The 19,000-nt window shown below is 49.9% G+C and overlaps 1 protein-coding gene across 6 annotated transcripts in view; it reads right to left on the bottom strand.

Moving 5' to 3' along the window:
• The window catches only part of Dlg5 (discs large MAGUK scaffold protein 5), a 134,362-nt gene that overhangs the window by 97,388 nt on the left and 17,974 nt on the right, over nucleotides 1-19,000 (bottom strand). The window contains exon 1 of one of the 6 annotated variants that reach the window (XM_087184672.1): nucleotides 1,894-2,593. The exons of 4 other annotated variants lie outside the window; for them this stretch is intronic. In XM_087184672.1, the coding sequence (XP_087040798.1) occupies nucleotides 1,894-2,203 (310 nt within the window). In that variant the 5' untranslated portion in view covers nucleotides 2,204-2,593. Of the gene's footprint in view, nucleotides 1-1,893; nucleotides 2,594-19,000 lie in introns of those variants that run through there. One more of the 6 variants, XM_021259674.2, reaches the window with a different exon arrangement.

The following is a 19,000-nucleotide window of genomic DNA, read 5'->3' as shown; positions in this document are numbered from 1 at the left end:
CACTCAGAAAGATGAGGCAGAAGGATTACTGCGAGTTTGAGGTCAGCCTAGGCTGCACAGTGAGTTCAAGGCCACCCTGAACTACATAGGGAGACCTTGTCTCAAAAACAAAACAAATAAACAAACAAATGCAGGAAAAGGAGGTTCCCCTGCCCCAGCTTGGGCAAAATCTGGTCATTCAATGTTTTCAGACCGCCCCAAGTCAACCACAGGAAATGGGGAAGGAGACCAGAGAAGCATTTCGAATGCACAAAAGGATATGGGTTATCTTTTACACAAGGGCAGCCCTCAGGAGACATCCTCGATCTTGAGTAACAAGAGAAAATATTTCCTTATTTTGTGTAGGAAGAAAAAAAACAAAATTCACATCCACAACCACAGAGGACAGCACGTGGAGAGGACATGGGCCAGCGCACGAGGACTCAAGTGTTCCCGCAGTTCCTGGCCTGCTGGCCATCTGCCGAGAGCCCTGAGGGCAAAAACAGGCCCAGCCCTCTCCCAAACTAGGCCCGAGGCCTGCATGACCATGACTGTTGTCCTCGGCCCCTGTGCTGGACAAACAGTGATGATCTGAAGTCAGGGTTAGATGGAGGTTATCTAGGCCCAAGTCAGCCTCTCAGAGCCCCAGGGACCCCTATGCCACCCACCCTGACATTCTCCAGATGTCCAGAGCGGGTCCCGGCTCAGCCAAGTCCCACATGTGGTGGGGCCAGCTCCAGGAGTTCATCACGAGCTAAGCTCAACTCCTATAGGCAGGTCACAGGGAAGAAGGGAGGACCCTGAGGGAGCACCCTACAGTGAGGACAGGAGCACTGATCCTTTGGGGAGGGAAACTACCCCAAGCCAACACCTGGACACCTCCTGCTGGCTATGGGACCCAAAGGGTGGGACAATCATCCAACTTCCAAAGCTGACCAGAAAACAGCTCTAACTAATTGCTATAATTATTACCATAAATTCATCAGAATCACATTAGAATGCCCAGTTTCAGGACCCCTTCCTCTCCCGAGTCAGCCTTTCCAGCAATCCAAATTTTTAAAACGCTGCTCTGAACCGCTGAGAAGCAGCTGGTTTGGGACTCTCAAAGAGTCCTTCCTGTACAGCCCACACTGTCGGTGCTTCCTGAGTCCTTAAACCGGCCCTTCCCCGAAGCGCCTGGCCTCCCAAGGCCGCTGTCTGGACGCTTGTCACTATCTATACAGCTACCAAGGAGCAGTAATGGTGACTGTTAATGGGCAGAACTGCATTCTCCCAAAAATCTTATGCTGAAGCACTAACTCCCAGCACCTCAGAATACAGGTGTATTTGAGACAGGGTCTTTAGAAATGTGATTGAATTAAAACGAACCCAACATGACTGGTGCCCTTGGACGGAGAGACAATCGGGGCACAGACAGAGAGGGAAGATCAGGGAGGAAGGGGACCAGCTGCAAGCCAGAGAGAGGCTTCAGGCAGGAGACACCAACCCTGCCAGACCTTGACCTTGGCCTTGCAGCCTTCAAAACTCTAAGACCACAGATGTCTATGTTACTTAAGCCAACAGCCAAGCAAAGTTTGCAGCCCAAGCAAACTAAGAGTTACAAACATTTTCCCCATGCTCAGTCAGGCCAGGCTCTGTAGCCCTTTCCACTCCAGAGAGCCACTCTCAAAAGCAGCCATGGAAAACTGTCACACGCAGCATTGTTTTACTTAAAACTTGCAGCACGCTGAGGGTAGAAGGACTGCTGTGAGCCCCACTTTATAGCAAGAATCCTGAGTATCTCAGCAGCCAAGGAACTAGCCCAAGATCAATTTGCCACACGGAAAATAACCTGATACACCCACCTCTAAGCCCTGTCTTTAGTTACTATATACATAGATATGATTATAGAAAGGGTTTGCTAGGTAAGCTTACAAAGGCCACCTGTGAAACAGGGAGCAGAAGGATGCCAAATGGCTGTCTGCGACTTGGAGAGCTGAAGGATCCAGTTGGTGGAAGGCATGGAGCCCACTGCAGAGCCTGGTGCAAGTCCATATTTGAAAGCCGAACGGTCTACAATGGAAGGTTGAAGAGTCTCCCCTGGAAACATAGAGAAACCTCCAAAGGCCATGGTGAAGACCACAGCTCCTCCAAAGAAGCAAAAGGAAAGCCTCATCTTCCCCTTTTTATTCCATCCAGGCTGTAAGCCTATTGGTTGGTGCCACCCACATCCTGGGTGGGTCATCCCTCTTCAGTTTGCAGCCTATGTGTCAGTCATTCACAGCCACACCCAGAACTAGCTATGCTCCAGTTATTTGCTAGGCATTCCATTCTGTTTTGTTCTGGAGATAGTTTCACTGTGTAGTTCAAGCTGGCCTTGAACTCACTATGCAGCCCAGGATAGCCTCAAACTCACAGCAATCTTCCTGCTTCAGCCTCCTAGATGCTGGGGTATGCTAAGTGTTTCTTAATCCATTCAAGTTGACATGATCATAATTAATGATCACAATCCACCCCTTGTCAACTTGACAATCAGACATATCTCCTTAAGCCACCTTTAGTCTCCAAATACAAAAAAGTTCATAATTACAACTAACATGATACAACTATCTTGCATACAAACAGAAACACACTCATTCTCTCCCCAGAATAGAAGGCACAGTTTTTCTTTCAGTGATGCTTACTCTTCTAACATTTCATAACCAAAACATTACAATATAGATTTTAAAACTTAAGAATTGATATTAAATCTATCAACACTATGTTCTAAAGAAAACAAAGATACATGCCTAGGAAAAATATACTTGTGACAACTGCAATCTACATTCCTGTAACTGGTCACACGGTTGTAGCTGATATTTAACTATCTTCTTCTAGTACCAGAGGCATCAACTAATACACTTTCCTGGAGGGGAAAAAAAGGAAATCTTCCCTTTTGCTTCTTTGGAGGAGCTCCAGTCTTCAGGATTACCCTTGGACATATATCTCCAGTTCCTTCAGGCTTTCAGTGCAGATTCTTCAGCCTTCCAACACAGACTCTTCGGCTTTCCAACACAGAATCATCCTGATTCCAAGGGCAGCCAATGTACGTCTGCCTAGTAAATCCTTTATATAATCATACACATTTTAAATTAAATCTGCTCCTCTAGTGAACCTAATGCAGACAGATTTTGGTACCAGGAGTGGGGTTGTTGCAGAGCTGCTGCCTAACCATGTGGTTCAGAAGCCTTTGGAACTGGTTCATGGGAGGAGTTTCGAAGGGTTCAGAAAAGCTGGCTACAGAGAAGCAGCCCCAGAATGCTGGAGCTTGATGTGCCATACTGATCAGAGCTCAGAAGACCAGACTGCTGATAAAAAGTCAGAAGGTAAAGACCAGGCTCATAAACTTTCAGTTGGTTACAAAGGCTCCATTGGCAGTTGGACTCCAAAAGATGTGTGTTATGCTCTGAAAAAATTTTTGTCTACACTTTGATCATGCTGTGAGATTGTGGGAGACTAAGGGCATTGGACTAATTAATCCGGTGGAGGAAATTTCAAGGCAGCTCAATATTGAGGCTATGTCATAGACACTTTTGGGGGCTTTTAGCTAGGTTTACACTGAAAATCAAGAGCAAAAAGCCCAGTTTAAGTTTTCAGTTTTGCCAGAAAGAAATTACCCATAAAGGTAGGGGGGAGGGAGAGAAAAGAAAAAAAAGAATAGAAGAGAAAAAATGGCAGCAAAGCTTTTGTAAATAAGGAGGGAAAGAGGGGTTAAAGGGAGGGGAGTAGGAAAAAAAGAAGCAAGATATATCATGTACAGGTACAAATTCCCTATGACGAATGTTATCACTATGTATATCTAAAATATACTAATAAAATTTTTATAGCTAAATGGATGCACATTGAGACCATACTCTTAGGTGAAATAAATAGGACACACGTGTAAATACCGAACAGTTTCTCTAGTGTGAGAAACTGAAAGTGTAAACAAGGACTAAAGGGTGTAATAGATAATGGGAAATAGGAAGAAAAGGGGCAAAGGGGAAGAGGAAGTGGGAGGGGTAGGGGAAAGGAAAGAAGGGAATGAAATTAATATGAGAAAATGAAAAAATGGAAACAAAGTGTTTATAAATAGGGAGGGATGGAGGGGTTGAAGGAAGGGCAGGGGAAGGGGGAAAAATGAGAACTAAGAGAGATTATGTAAAGGTGCAAATTTCCAATGATGAATGTCATTATATTGTATACCTAAAATGTACCGATGATTAGAATGAATAATTGATAATGCGAAATAGGAAGAAAAGGTCCAAAGGGGTAGGGGAAGTGGGAGGGGCAGGGGAAAGGAAAGAAGGGAAAGGAAAAATGATGAGAAATGGAAAAAAAGGAAACAAAGTCTTTGTAAATAGGGAAGGGTGGAGGGGGTGAAGGGAGGGTAGGGAATGGGGAAAAAATAAGAACCAAGATGCATCATGTACAGGTACAAGTTCCCAATGAGAAATGTAAATGTGTTGTATACCTACAATGTACCAATAAAAGAATTTAAGGAAAGGGAAAAAAAAAAAAAGAAGAAGAAGAAAAAGAAGATAGCCCCCTTGTCTCCTCATTTCAGTGCTAGGGCCAAGCCCAATTTTGGTGGGCACTTTGCAAAATACCTTCTACCACAGAGATATAAGAAGTCAGTTTTTCCTCTAGACAAAGCCAAGCTAAGGCTGATGGCCACTCCATCCCTGGTGAAGTCAGGATGCAATATATGTGATGCAATGGGTGCCATCTACTTGCCTGATATTCAGGGGGTAGGAATCCTGTGACTGCAATCTCTAGCAGATTCCTTGGATGCGTATCACATTCTAGGTTAAATCTCACTCAACAAAAACTTTTTCCTCTCTCAAAAAAAAAGACAGAGCAGAGGAGAGTTTGGTTGCTGAAAAGATTAGCATTAAACAGAAGCCAAGACTGGGCTTGGTGGCATGTGCCTGTAATCCCAGCACTCTGATAACTGAGGCAGGAGGACTGCTGCAAATTCAAGGCCAGCATGGGCTGCATAATCAGTTCAAGGTAGCCTGAATTGCATAGTAAGCCCCTGTCTCAAAAAAGGGGAAAAAAACAACTGAGGATGTAGCTCAGTGGTTCCGCCACCTGCCTCAAAAGAGCAAGGTCCTGAGTTCAATCCCTGTGCTAAAAAAAAAACAACCCAAAAAGCCAAGTACTTTGGATCAGGACAATATGTAGGAAAAATGACTTAAGGGTGCCTCAAGAATCAGCAAGGCCCCATCCCTTTTAGGATCAAAATTGCAAAAGTGAAAAACTTTGCTTTAAGAAGAGAGCCCCACGGCACTCTGCTCAAGAAGGGCCGCCTAGGCAATTGGTTCCCTGGGATTTGGTTCACAGTCCTCAGCCATCCAGGCACTGAGAGCCCTCTGCAGCCACAATTCAAGGGGGCCTGGCTACTGCTCAAGCTGGCAGCAGACCCTGGGAGCATCAACATTGTGCTGGTTTTATAGGTATGCTAAATGCAAGAGTTGTAAGGGGCTGGGAGGCTTTCTCCCAGATTTCAACAGAAGGGCTGGGAAGCCAAGCAGTGCGCCCCTGAGAAGGCAGTGTGAGAATGAAGCCAAAGGTGCAGTGGAGACCCTAGAAAGCTGGAGACCCAGGAATGTGGAACATCTGAGGAGAGAGCTACAAGGAATAAGCAAAGCCAGCCCAAGACAGAAGTCACGAGGGCTATAACCACTGGCAACGCCTTAGGGACTGAGCTGCCCAACCCCTTCAGTGTTCATATCACATCTTGCCCAGGGTACTGGACAAGGAACTACAGGATTTAATGTTTGCCCTTCTGGGTTTCAGCCTCGCTTTTGGTCCCATTGGATTCTATCTCCCTATTCCTCCCCTTTGAAATGGGAATGTTTACCGTGCACCATTGTCTGTTGGAAGTGCTTAACCTTCTCTTTGGTTTTTACGGGGGCTCACAGATAAAAGGTTTCCTTAAGTCTCAGAAGATTTTGGACTTGGACTTTGCAGTGGTAATGGAACTGCTAGAACTTTGGCAACTCTTGAGAGATGGACTAAATGCATTTTGCATAAAGAAATGTGCCTAAGTCTTCTGGAGGCCAAGGGCAGAATTTTATAGTTTATATCTGGAGGTCCCCCTGAAGCCTAATGGGTGCAGAGGTGGGGCTTTGGGTAGGTGATTGGATCATGGGGGCACTATACTCACTGGTGAAGTAGTCCTCTGATGAGTTTACAGCTAAATATGTTGTTAGGAGGTGAGTCTCGTGGGAAGAGGTGATAACCGGGGACATAACTTAAAAGGTTTTATCTCCTTCCTGGCTCCTCTTTTCCTATCTGCATCCTGTCCGCCATGCTATGAGCAGCTCTCCTCCACCATGCCCCTCTGCCATGCCATCCTGCCTGGGAACCAGCTGAATATGAACTGAAATGTGAGCCAAAATAAACCTCTCCTTCCTTAAATTGTGGGTCTTTTGTCCCAGCATTGAGAAAAGTGACTAAGACAGTGTCCTAAACCCTCTCACCTGCCAACCCTACAAAGCAGCCAGCCCTTCCCCACCTGATGAGCACTAGATGAGATCACCTAACTTCTCTGCCAACCACAGGACTCCAGCACGTACTTAAGAGGAAAGCCAAAATTTCTACTATGTATTGTTCCAGACTCTTTTGTCTTTCTCCTTTTAATGTGTTCCTGCTGATTTGAAGCACCCATGCTTCTAACAGGACAGTCATGTGTGTACCACTGGTGGTTCAGAGCTGCCTGGCAGCGAAACATACGAACTATGGCCCGATCATGAACATGTTAATAAGCATTATATTGCTCTGATAATCTGAAAAAATTTTTTAAATGTTGTTAAGCAAAAAGAAACTAGCATGGTTAAAGGATTCTATTGAATCTTTAGCTTGCATGTAAATAAATAACTGATCAAAGACTAGTAAGAATGTTTGGAAAGACTAGTAAGAAAAAAAAGAAAAAAATACAAGCTGCCCTTGCCAGTGTCCCATCAGCCACGATGAGATAAGGGACTCATGGGGCAGAAGTAGGGCCTGCAGCCAATAATCCCAGCCAGGCCATCTCCAGAAAATATCTATTTTTAAAAGCACGTTCCATTTCATCACATTTCAGAAAAACAAAGAGGAGACCTTGAGGGACAGACAAACAGGCTCCGAAGTGACACGCTGTGTGTGTGCTTGCGGCAACAGCAGCCACCCGTAGCCAGCCAGCGATTTCATCTGCAAAACTCAGATCTCTGGTGGCACACGGGGCTGACATCAGGGTACCATCAGCATGCAGCCCAACAAAGTGCCAATGTTCATATTTCCTAGGGCCTGCTAGGCTCCCAACTTCTTTGTTGCAATGGAAACTGTCAGACAGGATTTTGCACAAACATGCATTTTCCTCGCAGGCAAACATTCTGAGTCTACAACTTGTTCTTTCCCTTTCCAAGAGTTTTTTGTCCATGGTGACAACATCAAAGATGAGACAGGCCAGTGGGGAGGCCTGTCGGGAGCACCGGAAGAGAACAAACGAAAAGCAGAGGAAGAGCCAAGTGAACTAGGAGGAGGCAGATGCAGGAGCCCCCCAACGAGGGGGGTCATCGTGGGAGGGAACAGCTCTCTCCTCTCTTCCGCAGCTGGCTGTGTCAGCACACCCTCCCCTGGGACGACTGTGAGGTCTTGAGGCAGGAAGTGGCACAAGAGAATGTGCAGAAAACCATGAGAGAGGACAGCAGAGGTCCCGTATGACTAGGGTCAGATGACCAGGGGATTAAAAGTATTACTAGTATTTATCAGGCAGAGCGTCAGGGCATAGTTGATGACATGGATTCTTCTGGAACCATTTTTTAAAAATCAGACTCTTTTGCATTCTAAGGCCATTCTGGAGCCTCCTAAAATACTCTCAAAAAACAGGTAAGAATGTGCCCAAATCCACTATCACATCGTCACTCTGTCAAGCAAATGGCATCCTGAGACAACCTGTTAATAAATACATCCTCCTCTCAAGCTTCCTGTGTTGAAGCTGAACCAAGGGCATCTAACATATGTTGGGGGAAGGGGTGTTTGAGGGAAATGATAAAGGTACTGCTTCAAGAAAACTGAGGAAAGGCCGGGGATGTAGTTCAGTGGCACCATGCCTGCCTGGCAAGCACAAGGTCCTGAGTTCTGAGTTCTATCCCCGTACAAAAAAAAAAAAAAGAAAGAAAGAAAAGAAAACTGAGGAAGAACTGCTGAATTGCAGCAACACTCAAGTCCCCAGGGTCTCAGTTCTGGTTAGTACCTCAAGGGAACAAGGTAAACAGCTGGCCATAAAGGTGGTCCATGACCCACAGGTAACCTGGGACAAGCACAAGAACCAATGAAGTCCCTTGATACAAGTCATCAGAAAACAGTCTTCACTAGCAACAGAAAGGGGACACAAGTTCCTACAACCCTGGGCCCCCAAATGGAGAAAACGGGGATGTGTTACGGGGCCCTACCCTAAGCTGGCTGCCCTGCTGCTGACAGTGCCGCCCTCCGTCTACGCTCACCACAAAGGCCACTTGTTTCCCCTGAGTGCCCAGAACAGTGGCAGAACCAGTTGGCCCAGTCGCAGACTGTGGTCCTGTTGGATGGGTGGTGACAAGTGTGCACTGTGACCTCAAGAGATAATTAGCAAGGCAGTGTCGAGTTACCAAACAACAGGTCACCTGCCAAGCTGGGAGATGGGGCAGGATCCCGCTTCCAGACCCAGGAAGGGTCACGTAGGGCCAGGGACAGGAAGTGTCACCTCTGTACATCGCACTCTTGACATGAGGAGGGTGGATGGCAAGATGTCACGGGAGGAAGACAGAAGTTGCCACATGAGCACCCTGGGCAGGTCTTGGGACGTAGCTAGAGCATGGTAGTGGGTATTTATTTGGACATGGTTGTTGGATATGATGACAAAGAAGGGCACTACTGGCTCCTGGGGACAGGGACCAGAGATGGGGACCATCTTAAAAGAGCAGATCCAAAAGTCAACAACATCCACTCGAGAGGACTAGTGACTTCCACGCACCCCAGCTGTTCTAACCGTACCTGGACCACTACTTCAACATGAACCCCAACAAATGTGGCAGACAGGAAGGCACCCAGAGCTGCAAAAGGAAAACAACAGGGGTCTGAGGGAACATGCTACATGCCCCGAAGTTGATCATGAGGTACAGGGGAGATTTGGGGGCAGACTGGAACCAAAACCAAGAGTCAACAGCTGGCATGACTTAGCGAAGAGAAGGCAGGCGGTTTGGCAAAGTGGGTGCCTCCTGCCAGGACTGTCACAGAGATAGGATCACCCACCAGGACATCTTCAGATGGGAGAGCTCCATTGCTTGCCTACCCACTGTTTTACTTCCTCGCCCTCCTTTGCTGTTTCTTCCTCTCCCCTGCTGTGATTTGGCGTCACCTCTGCCAGCTCAACTATTTTTCACCCACCTTGGGTTTCTGGGGTCCCAGCTCTGCTACCTATTCCCAAGGACCTCTGCACCGATGGTCCCTCATCTCTGAGGGCCCAGAGAAGAGCAAGTGAGACTGCACTTGACATTTCAGTGTCTGCAGGGAGCGCTGGCACAGTCCTGCAGTCACCGGACCACTGGCAAGCATCGCCTCCAGAGCGTGCTGCCCAGGGCCCAGCTCTGTGCTACCTCTGAGCTCCCTGGCGTCCAAGGTCTCCTTTCTTCCAGCTGATAATGAAGCAGCCCTCGCACTGCCATCTCCCTGGGTCTCCCTGGGCTGCTCCAGCCCTCCTAGACACTGATGCCCAGGTCAGATGGGAGCTTTCCAAAGAGCCTCCCCAGGTGCCCTACCAGGAAGCAGCTGCTCTACTCTCATCCTGCTTGGGCCTCCTTATGGTTCTGGCTGACACCTACCAGGCCTGGTTTCACCTAAGCCTTTGGACCAGGATGGCTTCATGGGCATGTGCTTCCTGCCTCTTCCTACAGGCTGGCTCTGCACCTCCCAGTCCACAAGTGGGAGACAGACACGCCCATCGGCCTCAGGATCCAGGGTGCCAGCAGCTACCCAGGGAATCACACCCAATCCTGGCTCTGGTCACAGTGGCACATCTGATGTGTGCCCTCAACCTCTCCCTACCCCATGACCCATAAGCAGATGGCTAGCACCAGCACAGAGCAAGAAGCCAAGCGACTTGTGAGATCACACTCCCCAGCCGTGCCCAGCAATGCAGTCGGGCCACAGGAGAAGGAGCAATGGCTTGAGAAAAGATGAACTGGTAGAACTCCACGGCGCCTTGCTCTCTGTCTGACCCAGGAGCACTTTCGACACAGTTTTGGCTGATGCCAGATGTGCTCTAACCTCCAGGAGAACATTGAGACCAGGGAGTCATGGAAAACACAGGGACTGCACAGATCAGTGAGGCCAGCATGGGACTGAAGGGGAAACTGAGACTCCCACAAGGCCAGGCACTGCTACGCTCCCCTGTCACAGCCCCTGTGCATGGTATTGCTGCTGGCTGTTTACAAGCTGCCACCCACTCCAAACTGTGGGGTCTGAGGCACTGGGACATTTTCTTACTTAGCTCTGCACCCCCCACCATCCCTCACAGGGTCATGCTGCATTTCAAAGCATCGCACTGTATACAATAAACACTATTTTAGGAAGGTGTAGTGGTGCACACCTACAATCCCAGCACTGAAGAGACTGAGGAAGGAGCATCACCGCAAGTCTGAGACCAGCCTGGGCTGCACAGTGAGTCAAGGCCACCCTGCACTACAGAGCAAGACCCTGCCTCAAAAAACAAAAGAAAAAAGAAAAAGAAAGAAAAGCAAGGGTTTGTTGAATGAATGACCCAGAGAGGTAACCAAACAAAGCTGAATCTAGAGCCATGGTTTTCTGCCTCTCTCAGACTAGAAGAAGAAGGTGGTGGAAAATGGGTGAAGGAACAAAAACCTTAGAATGAACGGCAAGACCAGTGTGCTGTGTGGTGCAGGGGCAGGGCACTCAACAGAGACCAGAACTGGCTCCTGCACACCTCCAACACTGGCATGTCCGTCATTCGGGCACCTGGGCTGCCTCTCTGGGCCTGCTGCTTACACTTGCCCACCTACCAGTATCAAGACCAGAAAAAGAGAGAGAAGGGGAAAGAAATGCGAGCTGGTGGGATACCAGGAGGGTCCCAATAACCTGCTGCATCCTCCTTATCTGCCAGGTCATTTATTCCTCTGTGACCCTGTCCAGCCGTGACGACAGATACTGCCAGCCCCTCTTTACTGACGTGAAAACAAGGTCACAGGAGGCCATCAGCCGTGTCTGACAGCAGTGGCCCTGGAAACCAAGGTGCCCACTGCTGTTCAAACCCAGGGCCAGGGCAGCCAAAGGGTCTGGGAGTCCCTGGGCCTCCAGACATCCACAGCCGGTCCCTGAATGCTACAGGGAGACAGACACAGCTGTGACCGCCCCGGGCTTTGGGGCAGGAGGACAGAAGTCCACGGAAGCTCAGGGAGCTGAGTACAAAGGAACAAGAAATAACCACAGCCCGTGGGCTCAAATTCTGTAGGCAGCACTGCCTGGGAGTTTGGGGAGGGGACAGCTGGGCCCTCCTAGGTGATGGAGAGGTCACGTCCCCCAGACTTGAGGCGAAAGGAGAGAACACTCAGCCTACACTGGGGAAGAGTTCCATCTCCCCCAGCACAGTGTTAATAGGGCTGCCTCTGGGATGTTGTGTGCTTTTCCTTTCTCTTCTTCATTAATTGAATTTTCTACGTGAATGTGCATGCTGCATTGTCAGCAAAGAATAAACCTTTTTCTTTTTCTTTTTTTGAGATGGGGCCCAAATAACCCCTTCCTCCAAATACACGGGGCTGAGGCAGCCCTCACACCTTCTGGGGATCTCTTCAGTGCCTGTCCACGGGGGGGGGGTCTTGCTCCGTCTCTGCTTGCTCCAGGAGGAAGAGCTGGCCAGCCCACCTCGAGGGACAGGCTTGAGGACAGGGCCACGTCCTTCCTCTGCCTGCCACAGCTCGCGCCCCACTTCTCTTCTGGGGTCCTTAGTTGAGCCCTGTGAGAAGCCAGCACTGGCTCAGGGAAGCCAGTCACCCGGCTCACTCTACTCTGGCCACCACACCTGCCTCCACACTGGGCGCGACACCCTCCCCTTAGACCCCTGATTTCTCCTGCCTCTGGCCTGGGCTGCAATGAGTCCAGCAAATGTGGCAGGCAGGGAGGAACCGAGAGCCACAAAAGGGGGCAACAGGAGTCTGGGGTGGGGCACATGATGTGCCCCAAGGGTGATCATGAGGTACAGGGGAAATTTAAAGGGAGATTGGGACCAAAAACCAAGGGACAACAGTGGGCAGCACTTAGCGATGAGAAGCAAGCAGTTTTGACAAAGTGGGTGCCCCCTGCCACTCCCCGAGGGGAGAGGTGAGCAGACGTGAGGTTCGCAGCCGAGGCCAGTGGCTTTTCTCTGTTTGATGTCAAATGACCCATGACCCCCCACGCAATGGGATATTTGAGCCCTGGGTACTAAAAAGAATTTAGCAGGATAGTTTAAAATGTCCAGACTTGGAGGAGTCAGATTTCATAAACCAACAAAATTCAGAACACAGAAGCCAACCTCAAAGCAGGGGTAATGGAAAAGTCTGTCGACTGTTCTGGCTTCAGATTCTGCAGAGAGAGGAGACAGATCTCCCCGGGCCTCCCAAGTTTCAAGATGTCTAAGACTGCCTGGGAGGTGTCAAGAGTGTGTAGAGGGCTCTGACCTAACAATGTGCCCTAAGACATGTGCACCACCATAACCAACTTTATACTCCATGTTCTTATAAAACAACCAAACATCGTGTGTATTACAGCTGTGATTTTTTAAAAAACCTATAGAAGGCATGTACACCTCAATTAGGGAGGTTAAAAAGGACTGTAAGGCTGGCGGGGCAGCCTTCCATGGCGGAGGTACAGGCTTGCCTAGCATGTGTGAGGCCCTGGGTTCAAATACCAACTCCAGAAAGAAAACAGAAAAAAGAACTACAGATAGGAAGATGCTACTGTATCAGGGCTGAATTTCATGGGTGGGACAATGGCAATGCAATGTCACCCACGCGGGAAATGTCCCTGACACCTGTGAAGAAACAAGGCACCAAGGGTCTGGGGTGAATTGTCCTGAGGGCTACAGCTTCTTTCCCAATGAATCAAGGGGAAATCCTGTGTGCGCACATGGAGAGAGAGGGAAAAGGCACACGGGGTGGCCTAGTGAAGACCCCACCAACCCTCATCTGTATCCTCCTTTCTCCCTCTCTGTGGACTGGAACATTTTCAAAACAAAACACCGGAGAAAGGAATTAGTGTCACAAAACATTTGTTTAAAGCCAGGTGCAGTGGCTCACTCTTGTAATCCCAAGACTTTGGGAGGCTAAGACAAGAGGATCACAAATTCAAATCTCACCTGAACAACTTAGCAAGACCTTGTCTCAAAATAAAAAATAAAAGGGACTGGGGATGTGGCTCAGTGATACAGCACCCCTGGGTTCAATCCTCAGTACTGAAAAAAAGGGGTGTTTTTTTTTGTTTAAACAGAAAAAACAGGGCTGGGGATTTAACTCAGTGGTGCTGGTGCCTGCCTCACAAGCACAAGGTCCCGAGTTCGATGCCCAGTACCAAAATAAATAAATAAATAAATAAATAAAATAAAAACAGAAAAAACTGAAGAAAAATACTTCCCACTGCCCAGAGAAATAGTTCAAGTAACTGCTGCCATTTAACTGTTGATTTCAAAATAGGCAAGCGACATTACAAGAGCCCTGAGGCGTTTTGGGTGCCCAGAAAGGGAAACTTCCTAAGAAAATCTTTTAACAAAGTAATGTTTAAGCAAACACATAAAGAAAAAAAACTAAAGCTGGGTATGGTGGCACACACCTGTAATCCCAGAGCCCAGAAGCCTGAGGCAGGAGGATTGTCCCAAGATTGAGGCCAGCCTGGGCTACTTAGTGAGTTCAAGGCCAGCCTGAACTACATAGCAAGACCCTGTCTCAAAAATAAGAGAAAAAAAAATCACTGTATCACTTCTCAGTGATAGAGTGAAAAATTAACCAAAAGTGTGTGATTCTCCAAACAAGGACCTAGTCAAAGATAAGAAGCACAGCAGGAAGTCGAAGATATCCTACCAGAGGGTTCTGTCCCCAGGTGTGGGAACTTCCGGACAGGGCCTCCCACCATTTCCACTCCCCACAGACAGCTCAGCCCTGCCGGCCTCCCCAGGGACCCTCCAAGGTCCTGACTCCCTCTCAGGGTCCAGGAGCTGGGGCCACCCAGACAGCTTCAAGGAAGCCTGGCCTCCAGGCAGCTCCTGCTGGGACAAACTGCCTTCCTCCCCAGGCCAAGACAGCCTCCTCCATCAGCCCAGGGACAGCACCTGACCTCCCCAAAGGCCTGGACCTCCTGCCTCTCCGGCTGCACCACTTGGACTCTGCAGTTCCCTGGGGCTCTTTTTCACTCGGAGGAGGGAGGAAGAGGAAAGCAAATCAGGGAAGTGCTCATTAGGACTTCAAAACCCTCAACAGCAGGCAGCTGGGGTTAGCAGCAGCAATCTGAAGATAGAGTCTTGGGGTGGGGGGCACAGAGGGCAGGGAAAGGGTGGAGAAGGCAGCAGGAGCAGCCTCAGGCTTGCTTATTAAAGCCTGCAAAGCTTTGTCTGCTTCCTCCTGCCAGTAAAGTTATCTTTTAATCAGACCCCCAGATGACACCACCTGGCACCCATGCAGGAGCAGCTCCCGAGGGCACATGAGTCACGAGGCAGGGCCCAGGTCTGTCCCTTCAAGCCAGGACTTGCCCTGTACTCCTGAAGAAGTGGCCCCTACCCCTCTAGGCCTGGCTCCCAACAGGCCTGTGCATGCCTGGGAGGGACAGGCAGAAGGTGAGGCAGTGAAGGCAGCTGCTGGGCAAAGACCTGGGAAGGGAAATCTAGGCAGAGACAGCAGTGACCCCAAGACCTTCCTCCTAACAGATGTTGCAAAGGAGCGCGCAGCTGCGGGAGAGCTGCTCTCCACTGGCCTCCTGACTGCCGCAACAGCAGAGCGGGTACCACCACCCCCATCCTGGCACCCCAGCACACTGACCATCAGGGGCCAGACTCATGCCCACCTCCAGGGCTGAGGTCCCTGTTGCCACCCAGGAGGGAGCGCCAACAACCTGAGGTGCATCGAGCACATTCCTGACCTCTGGAAGGTGCCACATATGTCTCCGGAGAATCTGGAGGGGGCTGGGTGTGCGGGGACACAGGTGGGGACCTATCAGGAAGCCTCACGATTGGCAGGGACAAGGGCAGCATGGAACCAGTCTCCTTAGCAACAAAGGACTCTTGCTCCTGCAGCATCCAGGACAGCTGACCACCAGGCTCTCCCAGTGGTCCAAAGCAGTGGTTCCCCCACTGAGCAGCACTCCCCGCCCAGGTGCTCTGCCATATGGGTCACTGAAATCCGCCAGCAAAAACAGTGTCTGAAACCTCCAAACCTCTGCCAGGTGTGTTGTGCACGCCTGTAATCCCAGCACTTGGGAGACTGAGGCAGGAGGATCGCCAAGAGCAAGGCCAACGTGAACTATATAATAAGACCCTATCTCACAAAGAAAGGAAGGAAGGAAGGAAGGAAGGAAGGAAGGAAGGAAGGAAGGAAGGAAGGAAGGAGGGAAAAACTTCAAACCTCATAACCAGGAAGGCTGTTCTAATTTTCTACCGCAGCTCAGTAGTCTCAGGATTCCAGGAGCCCAGGGTGAAACTCAGACCACTAGGTTTGGGCTCCAGAGGAGTGACTTCTCCTCTCCGTGCCTCAGTACTCTCATCTATAAATGGGGACAAGTAACAGACCTTCATCTGGGGTTGCTGGGAGGACCGGAGGACACGGTGTGCATGAGCTCTGAGGCACACTCAGGAAGTGGTCGTAACAGAGCCAGAGCACCTGCACCCCTCGCTGGCCTGGCCTGGCACCTCTCCACTTTCTCATGTCCAACTCCCACCCTTTGAGTGCCCAGCCCTGTGGGGCGTCAGGAACAGTCAGCACCCAGGGACATGTTTCAAACCAGGGCCACTTCCTACAAAACCTCTGCCAGGGCCTGGGCACTCAGCCCCACTGATAATGGGGGATCCGGGGGGGGGGGGTGGCAGGAAGACTTCTCTTCCCAGGCCAGCCCTGGCCTGGGTCTCCACCCCCTCCACCCTCCACACAAGGGATCTTCTACTGGACCATGGCACTTGTCTGAAACAGACACAAGCATGACAGCAAAGCCATAGAATCTTATCAACCCTATGCTCCACAGCCTTCTATGGCTCCCAGTGGCTCAACAGGATCAAGTCAACAAGTCTCCCCACAGCAGCAGAGGGAGAAATGAGCCTTTCTGGAGAATCGGATCTATGTGCCGAGGCCCCTGCTATGTGCCTTCAGTGCGGCCTGAGCTTCACAGCTCCAAAGCAGCAGAAGCAGAGGTGGAGGTCAGGTCTGCAGGGCCAGCAGTCCCAGTCCCACGGCACGGCATCTGACTCCTTTGCCAGCTTTCTCCTTCAGTGCCTCCTCGACCAGGCCCCTGTCCGTCACCACAGTGCCCATCACCCACCACATCCGGCTCTTTCCTGCTTTGCTGTGTGTCCTCAGGCATCTGGTGCTCTGCCTGGGGCGCATCTACCATGACCTGACAAACTTCTACACAATCCTCAAAGTCTCCAGTTACCTCCTTCATGAGACTGACCCTCACCTCGCCTTTCCCTTTTGTAAGACAGAATCAATCTCTTCCTCGGAATCGTTTTGCAGATGCCTCATCTCTACATAGCCACATTAGTGCATGACTTACCAGGCCCAAGTCAGCCACTTCCTAGGGCGGACTGTCACCCTGATGCCACAACAACTCAGTGTGTCAGCCTGCATGAGTGAACAGATGCTGTTTCTTCTAGATGTACAGACCAGAGTGCAAACCACAGAGCAGCCCTGACTGTCACAGTGGCCTCCTGGGGCCGACCCCAGCAAAGAGCTCATCCTGGGCTGTCCACACCTGAGCCATGCCCATGGGTGCCACCCACAGAGTGGCAAAGCGGCACATGTGGACCTGTGGTCTCTGGAGGACAACTCCCTGGCCATGGGAGGTGACGTCAGTGATGTCTGGGAACCACACAGACAATAAGACCAAAGGCCTCCTCCGCATCTTCTCGCCACTACCGGGAGGCCACCCAGTCACCTGGCACCCTCGCTCCACGCCTGGCACACAATGGCCGAAGGCAGAAGCAGCTCCTCTTTCTGGCCAGGACAGGAAGACAATGGGCCCAGGGTGCCCAACCACACCCACTGCAGTGGTATCTCAGCCCCAGGAGTGAGCAAAGTCCCCCTGAGAAGAGCAGAAGGATGTGCTGTCTGTCCTGACCACTTCTCACTGCTCCCTTCCCAGCCCAGCTGGCACGGCCCCACAGCGACCCTGGTGACAGAAGGTAGCACAGTGGATGGCACGGAGAGTCCCCAGCACCACCCACAGCTCCCGTTCGGAGTCCCCCTGGCCCATCTTCATGTCACAGCTGTCCCAGGGGTGGCAGGAACAGATGTGGTCTCCACATCCCTGCCTGGCAGCGTGGAAGACTGAGCACTGAGAAGATGACACCCACCACAGGCCAAAGCCCAACAGGGTGGGTTCCAGCTCCAGCACCTCAGAAGAAAAAGAACAGGAACAAAACCCACAAGCAAAAGGACCTCCAGGGATCAACCCAGCCCTGGTTCTGATCCAGGAGACCAGGGTGCGCATGCTTCCTCCTTCAGACCCTCCCAGGTGGTTCTGAGCAAGCCGGTCCAAACAGCGAACCAGGAGAGACCCAGGAGTGACTAAGACACCCTAAACACATTCAAACCCTGGACCCCAGCACACCATGTCCAGGAAGCTATCCCATGGCACAAGAGTGCAGGAAGACCTGTGCCTAAGGACAGGCACTGTGGCATTATTCCATGGGAAATCAGGAAATCCCTGCATCCCAGTCAAGGAGAACGGGTGACAGAAACCCTAAGAGCAATGCTGCACACCCATTAAAAATGATCCCTTCTAGGAGGCCGGGGATTTAGCTCAGTGGTTTTGCCTCCTGCTTTGCAAGTGCAAGGACCCGAGTTCGATCCTTGGTACCAAAATAAATAAATAAATAAATAAAAATAAAAATGATCCCTTCTGGGTCTGGGACTTAGCTCAGTGGCGCCACATCTGCCTCCCAAGTGCAAGGTCCTGAGTTCGATCCTCAGCACCAAAAAAAAAAAGATCCCTTTTGGCCAGACATGGGGGTGCATGCCTGTGATTCCAGCACTTGGGAGGCTGAAGCAGGAGAATCCTCAAGAGTTCAAGGCCAGCCTGGGCTCCATAGTGAGACCCTGTCTCCAAACAAACAAACAATCCCTTTTAGCAGTAATAGCAAAGCAGGAGGCATCATTAATACCCAACTTCTGCGGGGTGCATTAGTGCATGCCTGTAATCCCAGCACTTGAGAGGCTGAGGCAGGAGGATCTCTGAGTCCAAGGCCAGCCTGGGCTACATAGTGAGTTTGAGGTCAAGGCCAACCTGAACTGCATAGCAAGACCCTGTCTCAAAAAACAAAAAAAAGGAAATGAAAAAACCCAAACAAACAAAAAACCAAACTTCAAGCTATACCACAAAGCAACGGTGATAAAAACAGCATGGTACTGGCACAAAAAACAGACGTGGATGAACAGAACAGAAGATACAGAAACATCCCCAGACACATTCAGCTATTTATTCTTTGACAAAGGGACCAAAAACATATCTTAGAGGAAAGACAGCCTATTCAACAAATGGTGTTGGGAATACTGACCATCTGTTTGCAGAAGATTGAAACTATATCTCTCACCATGTACTAAACTAAAATCAAAATGGATCAAAAATTTAAACATTAAAACAGAAACATTAAACCTACTGAAAGAAAAAATAAGTAGGGCCAGGGATTTAGCTCAGTGGTTTTGCTGCCTGCTGCTCAAGTGCAAGGACTTGAGTTCGATCCCTAGTACCAAAAGAAAAAAGAAGTAAAACACTCGAAATCATAGGTGTAGGCAAGGACTTTCTAAACAGA

The sequence above is a fragment of the Heterocephalus glaber genome, unplaced genomic scaffold (genome assembly GCF_053883595.1).
Source record: "Heterocephalus glaber isolate CG9 unplaced genomic scaffold, H.glaber_assembly_v1.0 deba00001497, whole genome shotgun sequence".
NCBI lineage: Eukaryota > Metazoa > Chordata > Mammalia > Rodentia > Bathyergidae > Heterocephalus > Heterocephalus glaber.
This window is presented reverse-complemented; position numbering and strand designations above follow the sequence as displayed.